Source organism: Crinia signifera, chromosome 3 (genome assembly GCF_055691185.1).
Source record: "Crinia signifera chromosome 3, ASM5569118v1, whole genome shotgun sequence".
In the NCBI taxonomy this organism is placed as follows: Eukaryota; Metazoa; Chordata; class Amphibia; order Anura; family Myobatrachidae; genus Crinia; species Crinia signifera.
The window spans coordinates 141,185,431-141,204,347 of NC_139219.1; the positions used below are offsets into that span (position 1 = coordinate 141,185,431).

Genomic DNA, 18,917 nt, shown 5'->3' on the forward strand with positions numbered 1-18,917 from the left:
GTAAAACAATTTAAACATGCTTGGGATAGACATAAGGATATCCTTACAAATAAATAAGGATCAAGTAGGGGTTGAGGTAACAAAATGGTGAAAAAAAGGTAAGACTACTTTGACGAAATGGTTCTTATCTGCCATCAAAGTCTGTATCAAAAGTAAAAAAAATATGTTTACACACAGATACAATACAATTTAAACATATAAAAACATCTCATAGTCACCAAAGAATCAGTCAGTCTCATGCCCCTTTCAGACCACACATATTACCTGGTATTTTGCCATTTTTTTACAGTTTCAAATCGGTAATATGTGCGGTCTGAAACGTCCACAGTGATATTACCGTTTTCAAAAAACAGGTATTTGGAAACGGTAAAAAAGCAGGGTCCTACCCGTTTTTTTTTTGCGGTCTGAACAGGTCTGTAACGGTATTTAGGACCCAGCCAATAGTGGTCCCACTCTGTGCATATCTAATGAGTGCAGTGAATATTAAATATGCACTGCGGTCATATGCACGAGGTCCGGAGGGCCCCCCCCCCCACGGAGGCATTTCCAACCCCCCCCCCCTCACACACACACACTGAGGCATCCTCCCCCCTACCTAGGCAGCTCAGCCCCCCCCCCCCCCCCCCCCTCTAGGCATCCTCTCCCCCCACTGAGGCATCCTATAATTTCTTCCCTCCTACCTAGGCAAGGCAGGGAAGGGATCCGGTCAGGTCGGCAGCGCTGACGGGCAGGGGGTGATCAGCGGCAGAGTCCCTGCGGCGGATGGGAAATATGGCTAAATATATTAACCCTTATTATACCCTAATATTAATTATTTAAACATAGTTTTGGTGTGGTGGAGGGCATAGTTTTTTTATTTGTTTATATCACTATGTGACCAAATGGCTATCATATCTGCCCTTAAAAGACATTAGCAATTTGTCTTTGATGAATTAAAAAATAGAAATGTTATTGCAAGAAATTCCAAAACAAACAAAGTTATTCCGATCACAAAGAGCCCCCCAAAATATCTGGTCACTATGTTGTTAGAAATACATTAAGATTGAAAATAAATATTTATACAGATCTTCCAGAAGTGTGTCACTCTCTTTGTATTCGCTTTTACATTAGCACAGAATAAAAAGGTCAGGGGGAAAAGCTTATTACATGAATAACATTATCTGTCCATCATCGCATTACACTCCCGCCCACAAAACATTATGATTGCAAATTTGCAGAGACACAGAACATTCAATTTATTTGCATTTACAATACAGTGTGATGTCAGAAACACCCTTTTACTGTGAAATCCTTAATTAAGATAGAATGTTATTCTGCAGATTAGATTATTGAAATTGAAGACAATTGGGCCTTAAAGAAATTGTGTTAGAATAATTGAATATCAATTATACATGTTGAGGTCTAAATCTTGAGCCGTAAACTGAAAAGTTAATTAATAAAATGCAACATTTTACAAAAAAAAACAAAAAACCTCTCGCTTTGTAGACAATTATGCCTTGCTGATTTAATCACTTCATACAGTAGTTAATCTGAGCTGGACTGTACAGGCAGTGGCTCTCCAGTTGTTGCAAAACAACAAGCCCCAGAATGCTTTGCCAGATGGTTGCTAGCCATAGGTTGCTCAGGTCTGAGTAAATATTGCAAAATACAAACAGGAGTACAAATATGTACTGTACTGCATTCTAAGAAAAAAAATACTTTCCCCATATCCCTATATATTTCTCAATAGACCCTTTGGTACTTATGTAATATCTGGGCTCCCGTTTTTCTTATGAGACCGAGTCCGCTCGCCACGCTTCGGGCATGGTGGCTCGCTGCGCTCGCCACACTATATAAAATCAACTCCATGCGTAGTTGTATAGTAGGAGTATGAAAAATGGGGTGCATTTAACATGGGAGCCCAGATAATACATAAGTACCGACCCTTTTAATATAATGCAACAAGGTTTTAGTTAAAAAAAAAAGCACAAGGCATCATATAAGTAGGTTGCATCCTGATATAATCACATGTAGAAACAAAAACATGAATGGTTGAAAAAAGGTCATATTTAAATGATAATAATTGGCCGTAGAGTTTTTCATTCCTTATTTGCTGATAATTGGTCAGGACTGAGGTATGGAAAGGCAAGATGGAGAATACACTTTCACAGTTTCATCCCACGCACAGTCTGCTACCTGTAAAATACAAAGAATAGTATCTATGAGTAAGTAAATAAAATATATCAGACAATGAATGGGTTGAAGATTTACCCTGAGATCAGTCTAACTGCAAGCCAATGAGCATGTATTTGTAGCTGTCATAAATAAAACAAATGTTTACAGATGGAAGACACAATTGTGAATGGGTTACACATACTGTAGTGGCAATAGTCCAAATTGGCTGGAGCAGTGAAAACATGCATGCACTGTTTTGTACATTGGATACAATTGGTTAGTGCTGCGCTCTGTATACATCCAAACTCCCATACGGAAATAGTCTATACGTACAAAGTGTCTTGCAGCTAGTCCATTTACTCAGTGCGCAGGTATACCACCATATACCAATCTACTGTTTTTGACATTGTGCATCCTCATTTGTGCAGACAACATAATGGCAATCTGCTTCAATGGGTCCAATGCTTGCAGCAAGCCTGAGATAGGTTAGTGATTTGTGTATTTGCTACTGTACCATAGATATGCAGGGCAACTGAGGTTTATTATACCATCCTCAATCTACTATATGTTTTCTGGGGTTATGGTATAAAGCAGGCATGTCCAAAGTCCATCCCGTGCTGTCATTTCAAGTGGCCCGCAGCCTCCAGCCAGAAGTGGGTGGAGCAACAGATGTGGGACACACAGCACTAAAGGAGGGGCCCTGGTGAGCGTGCATTCATCTTGCTGTCTGCAGCAGTAAGGAGGAGCCGGCCGCCACAGTAAGATGTGTTTGCCGTCTTTCGGGTGAGTATGCATCCAACCCCTGCAGCTGCAATTGTATATCACCCTCCTCCGCAATCACAGTGACAGCAGTGTGTGGGGAGGGGGTGCAGCAAGGGGGAAGCTTGCTCCCGTAACATGCAGAGTGGAGGAGGGAGGCAGCGGGAGCCCAAGCATCTCCTGTCCTTGCAGTTCCTGCTTTGGCTCTCTGTCCTCTGGCTCACACAATGGGCTGGGAAACATACAGAGAAGGGAGGGGGCAGGCAGGGGGACATACAGCCAATGGGGGCAGAGTGGGGGACATACAGTGAAGGAGGGTCAGGCTGGGGGACATACAGTGAATGGAGGCAGTGATGGACATTCAGAGAAGGGGGGGGGGCAGGCTGTGGGACATAGTGAATCATACAGTGAATGGGGGCAGCTTGGGGGTGATACAGTGAAGGAGTGTCAGGCTTTGGGACATACAGTGAATGAAGAGTCAGGCTTTGGGACATACAGTGAATGGAGGTGGTGATGGACATTCAGAGAAGGGGGTATAGGCTGGGGGACAGAGTGAATGGGTGCAGAGTGGGGAACATACAGTGAATGGTGGAAATACAGTGAAGGAGGAGCAGGCTGGGGGATACACAGAGAAAGATGGTCTGGCAGGGGAATATACAGTGAAGGGGGCAGAGTGGGGGACATAGGGCTGGCGCCACCACTAGGCAGCCTTAGGCATTTGCCTAGGGTGCCGGCCACTGGAGGGCGGCAGTTTGGAGCTGGTCCCCCCGCGCTGCATCACCCAGCAAGCCGCCCCCTCCGTGGGGAGCTTGCATCGCATCACGGCAACCCGCATCACCCGTCAAGGTCGTCACCCCCCTGGAATGTCACGCGCCGCACCGGACACCCCCCTGGAGCATCGCTCGGCAAGCCCCCCCCCTGGAGCATCATGGCGCCGGACAACCCCCCTCCCTGGGGGGAATCACGGTGGCCAGCGCCACATCGCACGGCAAGCCCCCCCAAACCTCACAGCGCCATGCGCCGCATCACTTGACCCGGCAGATGGCACGCCTGAAGCGGGTAAGTGATTGAGCGCCGGGGCACCCCCCTCCCCTCCTGGGGCACTCCGGTGCCTAGCACCGGCCCTGGGGGGACATACACTGAATGGGGGCAGGCTGGAGGAAATACAGTGAAGGCAGGGGCATTCTGGGGAATATACAGTGAAGGGGCAGGCTGGGGGACATAAAGTTAATGGGGGCAGAGTGGGGGACCATTCTAATGCAATTAATGATTCAAAGAAAATCAGGCTGAATGGTCGGCCCCCCACATTTTCACCTCACCAAAACTGGCCCTCATCGCAAAAACTTTGGACACCCTTGGTATAAAGGATTCAAAGTGTATAGGTCAAAAGTCAATAGGTCAACAGTCAAGACAACATGGACAAAAGGTCTACACACGCAAAATGTCAACATGGAATTGATTGGCACAAGAAAATGTTGACATTTTTCCATGTTTTATTTTTGTGTATTTGTAGACTTCATAATGTGGACTCCAAATTAGTGTACCGTTTTGCTCGCCATGCTTCAGGCAAGGTGCCTCGCTGTACTTGGAACACTTTACCAATACCAATCGGAGTCCACGTGGATTATAAAGTATGAAAAAAGGAAAAAGAAAAGTCTTGTGCATGTCAACATTACAGTGTTGGACTATCAACTATCGCCCTATCAACTGGTTACAGTTTCAAGATAGATCAATTTACAGTTTTTCCATTACAGTTTTTCAATTAAATCAAATTAAATCCTCGTGTTTCCTGTGTAAAACATGCTCGTCATTCCAATCCTGATGCAGTGTTTCATTTGTGTTATCCCTTAACTAATTTTTGGTTTTACTTTATTTTTTATTCATTATGATGCTTACTTGATTATATTATATGGAGAAAGGGAGAAATGAAGAAAGACATTGGAGGGAATAAGTCCCTCCAGATAGGGACTAAGTCGTCATTTTGACAGGCTCTTAACTAGTTATTTCTAAATAACAAAATGTCGCTGTGCTCTCTACACATGCATATCAATACAGATAGAGCCAGACTCTCCCTCCTCGCCAGCACGCCAGATTGCAGTATCTGGCGGCTGCTGGTGGAGGGTGGGCGCAAAAGCGTCTCACATGCTCATGCGTCCATAGCCGAGAATGGAGCGTGCCTCGTCTGCCATCTTGCGATGGTGCAGGGTGGTGGCTGGGGCGGTGGGAGCCGCTCTAACGAGAGCAGCTCCATCCGTAGATTAAGGAGAGGAAGGATCTAAAGAGATCACTCTTCCTATTCTCTTAAACAGCTCTTTCCATAGGAAAGATCTGCTAAGGCTAGCAAAAGAGGACAGTAGACATTGGTGACAAATAAAACTTTCTGGAGCTCAAGACTGCTGTTGCCATAAAGGAGCACAGGCATGTGAGCAGCATTTGCTGCATCTCCTGTGTGAATAAATACCACTGCAACCAAACTGTACGATATTCATTTATTTCAACACTGCTTGAATTGTTCTGTGTGACAAAGACTATATATACATATCACTAGATATTTTCTAGATATATATGAAATGCAAATCACAAGCAGGAAATCCCTGATTTGCAATGTGTCGAGCCAACATAATAAATAATATTTAATTGATTCTAGATAAATTGAAGGAATATGGGGAAATCTTAGGATATGCAGTTGATCTTTCTAAATCTATTGGTTTATAGCTACACCCCCAATTTATTTCTTCACAATGGAGTCAGCACCTCTCAGTCCAATGGGCTAAATAAGCAATTGAATACTTTGGCATCCAACTCCCCCCAAAAATTGTCAGAATTGAATAAACAAAATATTTCTAAAGCATTAGCCGACACGCATGGGGAATTAGAGAGATGGAAGCATTTAAAACTCTCTTGTAGATAGAGCCAACTTGATCAAGATGGTCACCTTTCCAAAACTGTTGTACTTGTTACAGGCACTTCCCCTTGTCCTGACACAAAAATATTTACGTGTATTGAATTCAAATTTACGGACATTTATCTGGGGATCCAAAAGTCTACGAATTGGCCTCATTAAAATACAACAACCCCCTTTTAATGGGCATATCAATTTTCCAAATATATTACAATCATGCCTCCATTTTACAGTTTCTAAGAGACTGGATTCATTGAATGTAGGGACATTTTTGGATCTAAGTTCCCAAGCCCCATTAACATATGAACAAGCATTTAATAAGTTCCCAACATTTGCTCGCTATCCCTTTGCTTGCATGCAGGCTAAACATTATGTTATCTCAATACTCAGAGATTTCTCTGAAAGAGATTGGTTTAATGCTCTGGATAAGTTGCTTTCTTCAAAACCTGTGGAGAAAAAGGCTGTCTTCATTACTAATTTTTATGGCCAATTCTTAAACAGGAATACGAACAGGAATGGTTGCTTGGTTTAAGGTTATTTCCTCTATAACATGCGATAAGATCATTTGTTCACTCCAACTGTCTAGGTATACAATACCAGGAAATGTTTCTCAATATATATCACATGGTATATTTCTCGCCTCGCCGATTTTTTACAGGGATGATAGGCTCAGCGTCTTGCCCCTGTTGCAACTCAGAGGTGGCTGACCATTACCATAATTTTTTGTTTGTCCCTTGATAAGAGCCTTTTGGCTTAAAGTCAGGAAATATGCACTAGAGCACAGGTTCTCAAACTTGGTCCTCAGGACCCCACACAGTGCATGTTTTGCAGGTTGCTCCCTGTCTTTTCCATGGAATGTCTGCTGGAGAGGGAGAGGCGCTCAGATACATTTTTCACTGTATGGGAAAGCTATATTTCTACAATACCCTTATCATTGAGACAAAAAATACATTATTCTATGAATAAAACTCAATGGTATACACTTTGCGTAATGTCAGGTGATAAAGCTTTAGTCCATATATTAGTTCTCATCTTTTCTTTTGTAGGTAAGTTGAGTATATGATATCTGAAACAGATTGTATATAATAATGTGAATATTGTACAACATATTTGATTGTATGTAAATGCATAATGCACAGCATTATATTGAATGGTGTTTGTAATAATAAAAATATATATTTAAATAGTGAATAAGGTGTTAAAAGAGCTGTATAATAAAGTAAGCAGTAAATCCAGGCAAGGATCTATATGCAGATAATCTAGGTCTACTAATTCAAAAGATGTGCTTAACCAAAACCAAGAAAATTCCTCAATTCTCGTGTACACATTTTGAAATGTCAATGCATTGATGCGTCATTAAAGGTTTCCCAGGGTATGAATACAACGGCTGATAAGAAAACCTCCTCTGTTGAAAAGTGGATACATAAACAGACTAAGAATACTGTAATCAACCAGTGTATCAATTGATTTTTTGACTAAGATTACCAGCCTAACAGAACATGAAATTGAGTCACTAGGAATGAAGTTAAATTGATAATTGACATCTGCTATGTCACAGTGCTTATGTTGAGGGAGATGCTGTTCACAATACAGTGTATTGACAATACAGTGCCTATATTCCTTTGTGCCAGCCAAAGTCTTATCATTCAAAAGTCTCATTATAACCAACATACAAAACAATGATCCACTGGGACAAAAAGGTTAATCTTTAAATAAAAGAACAAAAAAGCCACATTAGAATTGTAGGTTATTAGGCAACCTGAGTAAGGTTATTTTACTGACAATAGTTTTTTATATTTTTACTGTACACTGAAAATGTTACCTACCATAAATAAACACTACTACAGGGCAGTATTCAATTACCCTTCGCCAGCCGTTAGCCATATTCTATGTTCCGGGGAATCCTCACCGTCAGAGGGCAGTGAGGATTCCCCAGAACAGCAAAGTTCACCGCAAATGCAGGGAGTCCACTACATATATCAGCGAGCCTTGCCGTTTGACGGCCACAATCGCCATTTCCACCTCGCCTCAGGGAGCAGGCATGGTGGAAACGGCGAATGAGGGGGGGAGCACTGAATACTGATTGTGGGCTATCGACGCTGCTCGCCGTATAGCTTGCTGTCAGCCGCACACCCCACCAGCATTGAATATACCCCCCACATTAAATATACCTCTTAGGGCAGTATTCAATGAGAAAAATTCGCTGTGATTTCTGGAGAGTTTGTGCTTTTCACGCGGTGGAGAGAGGTTTTTTTTCTCCAAAGGCGAGCCACCCTATTCAATGTGAAATATTCTCCGTCTTTCTAAGTGATTCTCGCCGTCTCTCTCCGTGTAGAAATTCTCCATCTTTTGATGGAGAGCAGGAATGTGAACTTTTAAACTAAAAGGGTGTTTTTTTTAATTTTGGTGTCAAAAAATCTGGTTTTTTTTTCTGTGAAGGGCCATGTTATTTTTATTCATGTGCCTATAGCACATGAATATATATTTAATTTAAAAAAAAATATTTTTTTACATTTTTTTTTTTTTTACACAGTGCAGCCAGCAGGGGGCCGGAGCGCTCGAGCCGCTCATTAGATATTCATATATTCACTGCACCCGAAGCACGTTCGGGTACAGTGAATACTGGGTCCCCCGCTGGCTATAGGGGGGGCAGCCTGTGCTGCCTGGGTCCAGGGGAGCCCTGCTCCCCACCCCATATCCCCTGCAGCAGCCAAGAGAGACTTTAATCTCTCTTGGCTGCTACGTCCCCCGGCTCCCTGACAGCTCCCTGCCGCGGACGCTCGTCCGCTGCAGGGGTTAAGACTCGCCGCGAGTGGCGGCGAGTCTTAAAAACGTTGAATAGTGGGAGCAGGAGTGGCAGCGAGCCCTCCGGAACACGGAGAGTGCACGGCGAGCAAAAAAAAATGCTCGCCGTGCACGGAAAATATTTTCATTGAATACTGCCCTTAGAGTCACTTGTGCCCTGAACTATATTTAATTCATATTGCTTTAGGTAAAATGAGTCAGGACATTTCTATGGTGGTGACGTGGTAAACCACCAATCAGTAGAGATGTTCGATGTTGACTTTCTTCAATTCAACATGAGAATGACATGTTCATAATGTCATAATGACACTAAGTTGACAGATGTTATGTCAAAATTTCATGTTCAAAATGTTCAAATGGGCAACAATGTCAATATTTTCAAGGAACCACTGTTACGATTGCAATATTTGCGAACCGTCACCAAATGGTCACCCTAAAACATGAGTAGTACCATTAAAAGTGGTTACCAGACCACTTTTGTAGCGCATATATATATATATATATATATAAAATAGGGGAGTCCCGGCACTCGCATACAGTCGACAGCTACTCAGGTGCCTTTCTATCCCTGTAGAAGGGAGAAGTATATACAAACAAAGCACATGGCACTCAAGAGATTTCCTAAACTCTGCGCGGCGGCAGGTCATGCAGTAAACAAAAAAGAGACCAAGCAAGTCTTCTGTTTCAACGTTTCGGGTGTTAACCCTTTATCAAGACATGTCTTGATAAAGGGTTAACACCCGAAACGTTGACACAGAAGACTTTCTTGGTCTCTTTTTTGTTTACTGCATGACCTGCCGCCGCGCAGAGTTTAGGAAATCTCTTGAGTGCCATCTGCTTTGTTTGGATATATATATATCTCAATTCCCCCCCCCCCTCCCCTCCCCATCCCCCTTATATGGCTGACAAGGCCGCTATCTCCAGCAGCTGGAGCGGGGACACGCTCATTGATATTCACTGCGAGCCGGGTCCCCACTCGTTGCTACTACTGTCAGAGTGCCGTGAGGCAGGCAGGGTGCTCTTGAGCGGAATGGTACATCCCTCTTATTTGATCTTCTGCCAGGAGGATTTCAGCCAGGAAAGCATTCTGAATAGGCGGAATATCAAAATGGCGGAATATATTCCACCAGACGAGCTGATGCAAATACATTCTGTCTGACAGTGAATATACCTCTTAGGCGATTATATATTCACTGAGATAATTTTTTTGCATGTATGATTAAAATACATATAGCTTGGTTTTCCATAAAATAGATAATTTGATTAAATGATTTATTAATGAGAAAAAAAATGGACATAAAAACTCTCCTTACTCTGTGCTGTCCATATAACATAACTGGATATTGGAAGCCTTTCCAAAATCTATAATTCACCCTCTATACTAGATGCCCAGAAATGTTAGGTGGATCTGCAGGATATATATCATAAGGTGATCAGTGTGGAAGATTTGACCAGAAAAGTATTTTTGTAAACAAACAAATATTCTTCATGAATCAGCTTTGATAAAAGGAAAGATATATATGGATGAATGGATTCTCTTTGTTACAAAGCCAATAAATGTTTGGAGGTAGCCAAGTGCTTACGTAAAGGCCTGACTGATTACAAGACTCATGCTGTTGCTCTACTGTTTTTCAAAACAACTCAAATTCAATTTATTCTTCTACTGTGTAGCGTCACAGGGAGAGATTGCACCTCAGTCAGCAAATGTGTGTTAAATTAAGCAAGAAAAAGGTATACACTATGTAAACACATTGAGATAATGCAGTGCACTTGCATTAATGTAACACATACTCTAGCACCTAATATAGGACAATCATTTACAGTAGATCAGGCCAACCTGTGGCCCTCTAGCTGTTGTGAAAATTCACATCCCTGCATTCCCTAATAGCAAAACTGTTGCAAGGCATGCTGGGACTTGTAGTTTCACAACAGCTGGAGAGCCACAGGTTGGCCTTGTCTGATTTAGATGAACTTTTTAATGTTTTCTTGGTTGTAGAACCATGGAGATTTTATAGTGACAGCATAGGCGTGCGCACGGGGGGTGCCAGGGGTGCACAGGCACCTCCTAATGACTACCGGCACCTCCCACATGATTGCACGCAAAATGGATTTCATTGCCGCAGCAGCACCTAATTGCCGGCGGCGGTCTCCAACCCGCACGCCAACAAATAGATCACGGCGTCCGGGTGGTGCCGCTGCACTGGACAGACCTGCGGCGCTGGCTAGGCTCGGCTCTAGTCAGACCCTGCCCCTATAGACGTCACGGGCGGCGCACTGCGCATCGCGTTGGTGTCACAGCGCGCCCACCCCTGTCCTCCCGCCCGCACTCCCATAGTCCCGACTCCCGCCTGAGCCTCTCAGAGCCAGTGCAGCCCAGCAGCTGCAGCAGTCCTTCACTCAGCACCTCCTCACCTCAGCACGCCCCGCCGAGCAGGAGTCAGCATGAGCCACAGGCAGCCAGTGCTCCTCCAAGGAGGAAGCTTTGTTTGGTGAGACAAAAAAATAGTAATAAAATAAATAGTGAAACATATAGCAGCACATTCAGTACTTCTAACTGACTTTACTGTGGTGGGCAGGAGCTGCTGCAGCAGTTAGGGGAGAGAGGGACAAGGGGGGAATATATAGTAACAGCTGCTTGACACACTAAAGGTGGGTACTTTAAAGCCTCATTCACTGATCCCTGCCAACGGCGATATTGGGGGTAAGGAGGGGGCCAGCATCAGCAAGTGCATAAACACTTGGCAATGCTGGCTGCAAGGGGGCCGAGTGCCAACGGCAGGTGGGAGCGACCGTCATGCTGCAGCTGCAACATGACTGTCATTAATGAGGACTCAGTCCCCTGTCCGAACATGTTTGGGAGAGGGTTGTTAACGATGTGGTCACAATATCGCTCAGAAAGCCTAGTAGGTGGTGATAGACATGCCCATTAGGCGGCAATAGACATGCCCCTCCAATTGTGCACCCTCAAATAAAAAGGGCTGCGCACGCCTATGAGTGACAGCCGTGGGAAACTAAACAGTATGAGGAGGATGCAAGAAACACTGGAGCAGATGTATTAAGCCTGGCGAAGAGATACATTGGAGATAAAGTTGAGATAAATTGGAAGGAGATAACGCACCAGCCAATCAGCTGTGTTTGAAATACCTGTATGACAGGAGATGATTGACGGGTGCGTTTTCTCCTTCCACTTTATCACAACTTTATCTCTTCGCCAAGATTAATACATCTGCCCCATTATTACAACAATGCCTCTAGTAGTTGATTTCCACTTGCAACTCCTGTACTATGTAAATATGCAATCAACTTTAAGGGGGGTATGCAATGTGGGATCAAGGCTGTCGATACCTGCAGACAGCCGTGATCCAGGCCCGTTTGTGGTCAGGTCGACTGCATAACGACAGGCGGGATTCAATGTCCCGCCTGCCGATGGGAGCAAAGGGGGCGTGGCTGCAAAAACAGCCGTGGATTGGCGATCTGCGGCCCGGACAACGACAATCCACGGCCGTAATCAGCAGAACGGGTCCCGACAGCTTCTGAAGTCGGGCCCGTTCTGCCGTGATCCCGCATCAATGCTGTCATTAATGACAGCATTGAATAGGGAGCCGCTGCTATTTCCCATGCATTGTGTTGCAACGAAGATGTACTTACAGCTTAAAGAGGCCCAAAGTTAGAAAATTCACAAGTGACCTTGCATACCAAGAGGGGCTGTTTGGCGTGGCTGCAGCAAAGATGTATGAGGACACATCTATATTTGTTTCATACATGACCACTTTTAAATTCTCCTCTCCGGGAGGAGTCTATCAGCATCACGTGTGGGGGCGGGGGCCTGATGTAGACGTCATCAAGCCCTGCCCCCAGCACTGGAAATCCCCCCAATTTGCGTTGCCTCACAGAGGGGCGGGGCTAAATGGAGCTATTTGCATATTTAGCCCCGCCCTCCCAGCAAATAGCCGTGAATCGCAGCAATTCAACGATGCGGCCGGGCAGCTGCAGGGGAAATCAAGAGGGTGAGGCAGAATCTGGGAGGATTGCCCACCTTTCCGGGGGGCAGGGAGGGGAGACCGATTTCCAGGACCCTCCCAGCCAATCCGGGAGGGTAGGCAACCCTGATTTGTTTATAGATCCTTTTCATAAAAATGTTGACACATACTGTACTCCACAACTACACAATTTACTCCACAACCATGATGCAAACTACACATTCAACACTTTTTGCCATAGCCATTTTAGAAAAGGGACACTTGCTTGCATCTGCCCCCAACTTGTTTTGAATATATCGTTAAAGACTACATATTCAGTGTGGGGGGAGGGGGGCAGGTGATGTCAGTGAATGGTTTCATTAACGATAAACTTTCAGTACATATGTGCTATATTGTTCTCCCGGGGGCTCCAACAATATTGCGTACGATATTGCTTGGTGAGTAAACTATATAGTGTGTCTTTTAGAATGTTGAAATGCTGTCTCTGTCTGCACCTATTAGAGCAAAAAAAAATCTAGAAATGGGATTCCCCACCATTTAATTTTTATTTCAGTAATCTCACTCTACAAAATCTCCTTTGTGCACTGCTCAGCAAATCTAGTCAGAACAGAATTCACGTTTCTCAGCTAGTAGCAAAACCCATACTGTATTCCCATGTTGAAAAATGAGCCAGTATGATTAAGCATCTGACCAATGTCATTTTTAATAACTCTGAACATTTACAGGAAATGATGTCCCCTTGGCTTCATGCTCAGAATGACTATACCCTTTTTGAATACTTGAGAATTCTGCATTGAGTTGAATGATCTATTACCTACAGTATCATTTGGCACTCTGTCTCTTCCTCTGACTAGACTTCTACATTGTAAAAATTACCCTAATTGTCATTGTGTATATTGTACACTATACACTCAAAAATGGAATGTCATATAAGTGAAAGGATGGGCGTTGAACTTATCATTAGTTCTGCATAATCTTCTGCCATGTTTTTGCTTTAAATGTATGTACCATCCACATCCACTGCACTACAGATCCCAGCCTAGTTTCTGCATAATCTTCTGGCGTGTTTTTGCTTTAAATGTATGTACATTGATAGCTAATTGTATTTGTTAGATGTATGTATAGATTGAAAGGTGCTAAGCAAGCCAATATTAGCATACCTCTTGGCTGGCCAATCAGGCTAGTTTATTATCTCTGTACAATTAGCATTTCAATCAGGTGGGCAAATGGTCTGGCCTAGCTCTTAATTTGGGATAGTATTTCTGTAGGTTTAGAAGCAAGGCAGCTTGCTATTTTAACAAAGGGTGTTATTAAATAAAAAGAAGACAAGGACATGCAGTTTACACTGTCATGTACTATCAGGGAGCGCAATGGTGTGCACTACAATAATCAACACTTTTTTATATATCAATGTAAAAAAAATTATTTAAAATAAATAAAAAGCAATAATTTTAATACATATATGTGCACTTTCAAGAATTTTTTGCAATTACAAGACAAAACAAACAAGACTTACAACATTAAACACATAGAGGCTTTTTTGAGCATATTTAGCTAGTATGAGGCTGGATAGATTAGAAAGTCATTCAAGACAATGGTTTTTAGGCAAGGCTTTTTATAATTACCAGTCCCGCATAGTCGTTAGAGATAATTCTCAAAGGTGGTGTGTCCGGCTCAGTAAGTGTCCATGCTTTAGGTACACAGGGGTGAATTTATGAAGCTTGGAGAAGTGTTATCTATCCCCATAAAGAACGTTATGAGCAAGGTGATAATGGTTCAGCCAATCAGCTCTTACCTGTCAATTTACATATTGTAGCTGATTGGCTGAACCATTATCACCTTGCTCATAACGTTCTTTATGGGGATAGATAACACTTCTCCAAGCTTCATAAATTCACCCCACAATTACCTCTGTGTAATTAGAGGAACTCTCCTATTCAGTATGGAGAGATGATGATAGCTCTGCAACACCAATAAATACAATAGCTGCTCCAGATGGTAGTGGCAGCGATAATCTGCGGTGATTGAGCCTGGTAGTCAGTGGTCAGCAACAAAACGCGTTTCTCCGCCTCAGGGTCAGCGGCTTCCTCAGTTGTGCTGATATAAAGCGCTATTTATAGCAGTCCCGTTCGCGGGGTTATTACAGCCGCACTTCCGGGTTTGCGCTCCACGCCTCGTTTTCAGATGGGTATATTTATAGTCTCTCGCGGCCATCTTTAACTGCATTCCAAGCCTCGTTTTAGATTTAACACATGACAACAATCTCCCGCGGCCATCTTGATTTTGTATACCAAGCCTCGTTTTAGATATACTGGCCGTCTATGTATCCAGCTCCAAGCCTCACTTTGGGAGCCGTTTTTTATCCTTCCTGCTTTTCACTTCAAAGCCTGCTGTTTATATAGTGCCTGTATTCCATACCTCATATCAATATAGCCTCGACACATACAACACAAACGACAATTAACATATAACAACAAATATATATATAATGATTTATACATAACTTATAAAAAATATAATACAACACCCAAGCAATGAAAATAAAAAGTATAGTAAAAAAGAATTTATACCTCTTAAAAGCTGATGAGATTCTGAGTAAAGAAGTAGATATAGGCCAGACTGTAGTATTTCGAAAATCTAGGAATCTGAAGAACAAGATCGCACCTAGTTTTTATAGGAAGGAAGGGGCGGGTAATCCATCTTCATGGCTGCCCGAGAAACCTGTGGGGTATCATGTCTGTGGAGGGGGGGGGGAGGGGGGGTTGCTCTTCATGTGCTATCTGTGTACCTAAAGCATGGACACTTACTGAGCCAGACACACCACCTTTGAGAATTATCTCTAACTACTATGCGGGACTGGTAATTATAAAAAGCCTTGCCTAAAAACCATTGCCTTGAATGGCTTTCTAATATATCCAGCCTCATACTAGCTAAATATGCTCAAAAAAGCCTCTATGTGTTTAATGTTGTAAGTCTTGTTTGTTTTGTCTTGCAATTGCAAAAAATTCTTGAAAGTGCACATATATGTATTGAAATTATTGCTTTTTATTTATTTTAAATACATTTTTTACATTGATATATAAAAAAGTGTTGATTATTGTAGTGCACACCATTGCGCTCCCTGATAGTACATGACAGTGTAAACTGCATGTCCTTGTCTTCTTTTTGTTCTGCCTGAGTCACACATACTCTGACAGGGAGCAGCAAAGGTGTGCATCAGTGAGACCCCTCAGATACATAGAAACCAGCGCTTCTATACAGCCCTCTTTTGGGCTTTCCCCTTCCTTGTTATTAAATAAGGATGCCATCTGAACAGTTAAAGAAACAGTTGAACAAACATTGAACAACTACATAAAGAAATACTTGAAGAACACATAAAGACATAAAAGTAAACATCATCAACTGAAAACCCAGCATTCTGCAGTGAGTTACCTGACCCAGCATCACCTACAGTCTGCACCGCCAGGACAAGGAACTCCATACTGAACAAATCTCTGTACCAGAGCATGGTTCCTCAATCCTGTGCATTCCCTATTCACTCTGCATGCTTTCTGCCCCCTAGCAGGGTGTGTTGTGGCATGGCCCACGGTGCAAAGCTGTTAGGGGTCAAGGGTGCAGGTGAAGGGGAAAGAGGTGGATAGGAGCAGTGTCGCAAGTAAGGGGGTACGGTGTGGTACAGAGTACATGTAAGAAATAGGTTGCAGGTACGCAGTACCACTTACCCCCTGATCCACTGTCAATTCTATTTTTATTTTAAGTCTAAATATAATGCATCTGCAGCCCGCCCACCCAGCCAGCCTTATGATTGGTGCTGTATGCAGCTACCGGCTACTGCTGATTTAGCCTATTACACTGACGGGCATCAGCGGCACCGACAGCATGAAGAGCACGCTCGCACAAGCTGCCTGGCTCTCCCTCAAAGCAAGATCCAACCCATCCCCAATCATTCCCTGTTTCTCATTCCCTGTCTCCTGATGCCACGCCACTATTGTCCTTTAGTCACTCCTCTAGCTTTGTGTGACCATGCCCCCTCATGACACATGGCCACGCCCATTTTTGGAGGAGGCTATCAGTACCACCATGAAAAAAATTCTACTTGCACCACTGGATAGGAGGAGAGAGAGGACTACTTTGTCCATTCTCTTTACCTGCTGCCTAATGTCCTGACCATCCATATCCATGCCATGCTCACTTCTTGCCTCAGGTCTCCTTACCTGCACCTCATGTCACCTGTCTGTCTCCCCCTCCCTCTAGATTGGAAGCTCCTTAAAGCAGGGCCCTCCTGCCTCCTGTTCTCACAGCACTCTTCTTGTATTTCAACTACAGCTCTCTTACTCTCCTACAATCTATACCTGCATCTATTCTTATTCACTTCCTTATATCTTAGCTGTATTGTGTACTAAGAATTGTGCTTTAATTGTGTTATGTCTAGTTCTGTGTACCCTGTACTGTTTCGTGTTCTATATGTACGGTACTGGCTGGTGCAAACACCATGTGGCGCAGCTGATTGGCTGCCTGGGTGCTGCACAGCTCAGTAATTAAATGTTCCCCATGTCTGTGTCCCTCATTAGAGTACATCTAGTATAATATATATATATATATATATAATATATCTATCTGTACTGTTACTGGCTACCTATCTGGTTGTGCAATCACCATGTGGTGCCTCTGAATGGCTGCCTTGGTACTGCACAGCTCAGTAAATATGTTCCCCATGTTCGTGTCCCTTATTAGAATGCGTCTAGTGCAAATCTGTATGTGTGATGTACAGGTGGAGCTGGTCCCAGCTTTGCAGGGGATGGCGGAAGAATCGCCAGCCGCCATCTTCCGCCAGCCGCCATCTGATCTGCGAAAGGGGACGCGCGCGCATCCCCTTCCGACGTAACCCGGCGGTCACCCAGGGTCCCCACCGCCTCCCCGCTCTCCCACCTAACCCTGTCAGTCTCCCTGAAACAGAGACAGACAGGGTTCCTGCCGCCCAGAAACTGAGATGTGCGTGCGTGTGAGACGCAAGCGCGTCTCAGTCAGATGGAGCGGATCGCCAGCGGAGACAATCTGGCGATTCGCCAGCAAGAGGGAGGCTGGCTCCATCTGTATATCTGAACTGCCATTGTTGCCTGTTCCTTGCACCGATAACCCTTTGTATTACAGTATGTGCATTGTTATTTTTAATGTCTGTAAAGCGCCTTGAGTCCTAATGGAGAAAGTGCGCTATATAAAAAAAACTTAATTACTTACTAGTTAGGTGACTGGTGTAGAAGACATGTTTGTAGTGAAATGTATTATTTAAAGAATGTGTATTAGTTTCCTACTGAATGCTGATGAGAAAGAGTGAATCAGGGAGTCCGTGAATTGATGCATAGTATAGTAAGCACACAACCTAGTCACTGTGAAAGATTCTCAGTCATACTGCCAACATTATTCCTATAAATTAAACATGAGGAAAGTAAGCCAAAACATTTAAGAAACTGCAAGCCCATACTCAATTATTTAGTGCAAGGAGTGTCTACTATAAAGAACCCATATGTACAAGGGTGGTTCAATAACTAAGGTAACAAGACATCTCACATGTGTAATGTTCTCTGTTTCAGTCTAATTTCCCACCAGGACAGAGCAGTTAGACCACTGTTCTCATCATGGCCATTAGACTTTGCCTAATATCAGACCTATTGATCTAACATCAGCTGTAAGATCGGGCTGGCAGAAACATTGTCAAACATTGATGTACTTGGTGGGATCAGATTTCTGTGCGTATCAGTAGCTGAAGTTCATTGCCAACTTGTTGAGGTGTTTGGTGATAACGTTATATCATAACTGTGTATACGTTTATTAATCTCTACAGCATTAGTTCATTACTCTTTAGTATTGTTATTTTTTATACTGTTTTTATTTATTTATAAAGATTTATATAGCAAACACAATTTCTGTGGCACTTTCCAAAGAATATTTGGCCATTCACATCCGTTATTGCCCTAGTGGAGTTTACAGGTTTATCTTTGGTGCACTGTCTTTGATAACTGCGTTTGATTGCTACCTTTGGGAGCTAATGCCGAACCATCCACTCTACAGCCCTTATCTGGCCCATCTGATTCCTATCTCTTTGGACCATTGAAGAATGACATGGGTGGAAGTAAACCAACTGTGAGGTTTAGCAAGTTGTCATGTCTTGGCTTCAAGAGCATTTCTATGCCAGGATAAATTCATTGGTGGAACAAATCCATAGACAGGCAGAGGGACTATGTGGAAAAATAAAACTGTACAAAGGCAATACTATTTATTACACATATATGTACAAGTTGCATACATATGGGCAATGA

At 43.3% G+C, this 18,917-nt stretch overlaps 1 protein-coding gene across 2 annotated transcripts in view; it reads right to left on the reverse strand.

Annotated features, from left to right (window-relative positions):
• Positions 1-1,067: 1,067 nt before the first annotated feature.
• Positions 1,068-18,917, reverse strand: part of PEX7 (peroxisomal biogenesis factor 7) — a 241,931-nt gene continuing 224,081 nt past the window's right edge. For both annotated transcript variants that reach the window (XM_083176622.1, XM_083176621.1), the window contains one exon: positions 1,068-2,175. In XM_083176622.1, coding sequence (XP_083032748.1) covers positions 2,104-2,175 — 72 coding nt within the window. In that variant the 3' untranslated portion in view covers positions 1,068-2,103. The remainder of the gene's footprint in view (positions 2,176-18,917) is intronic.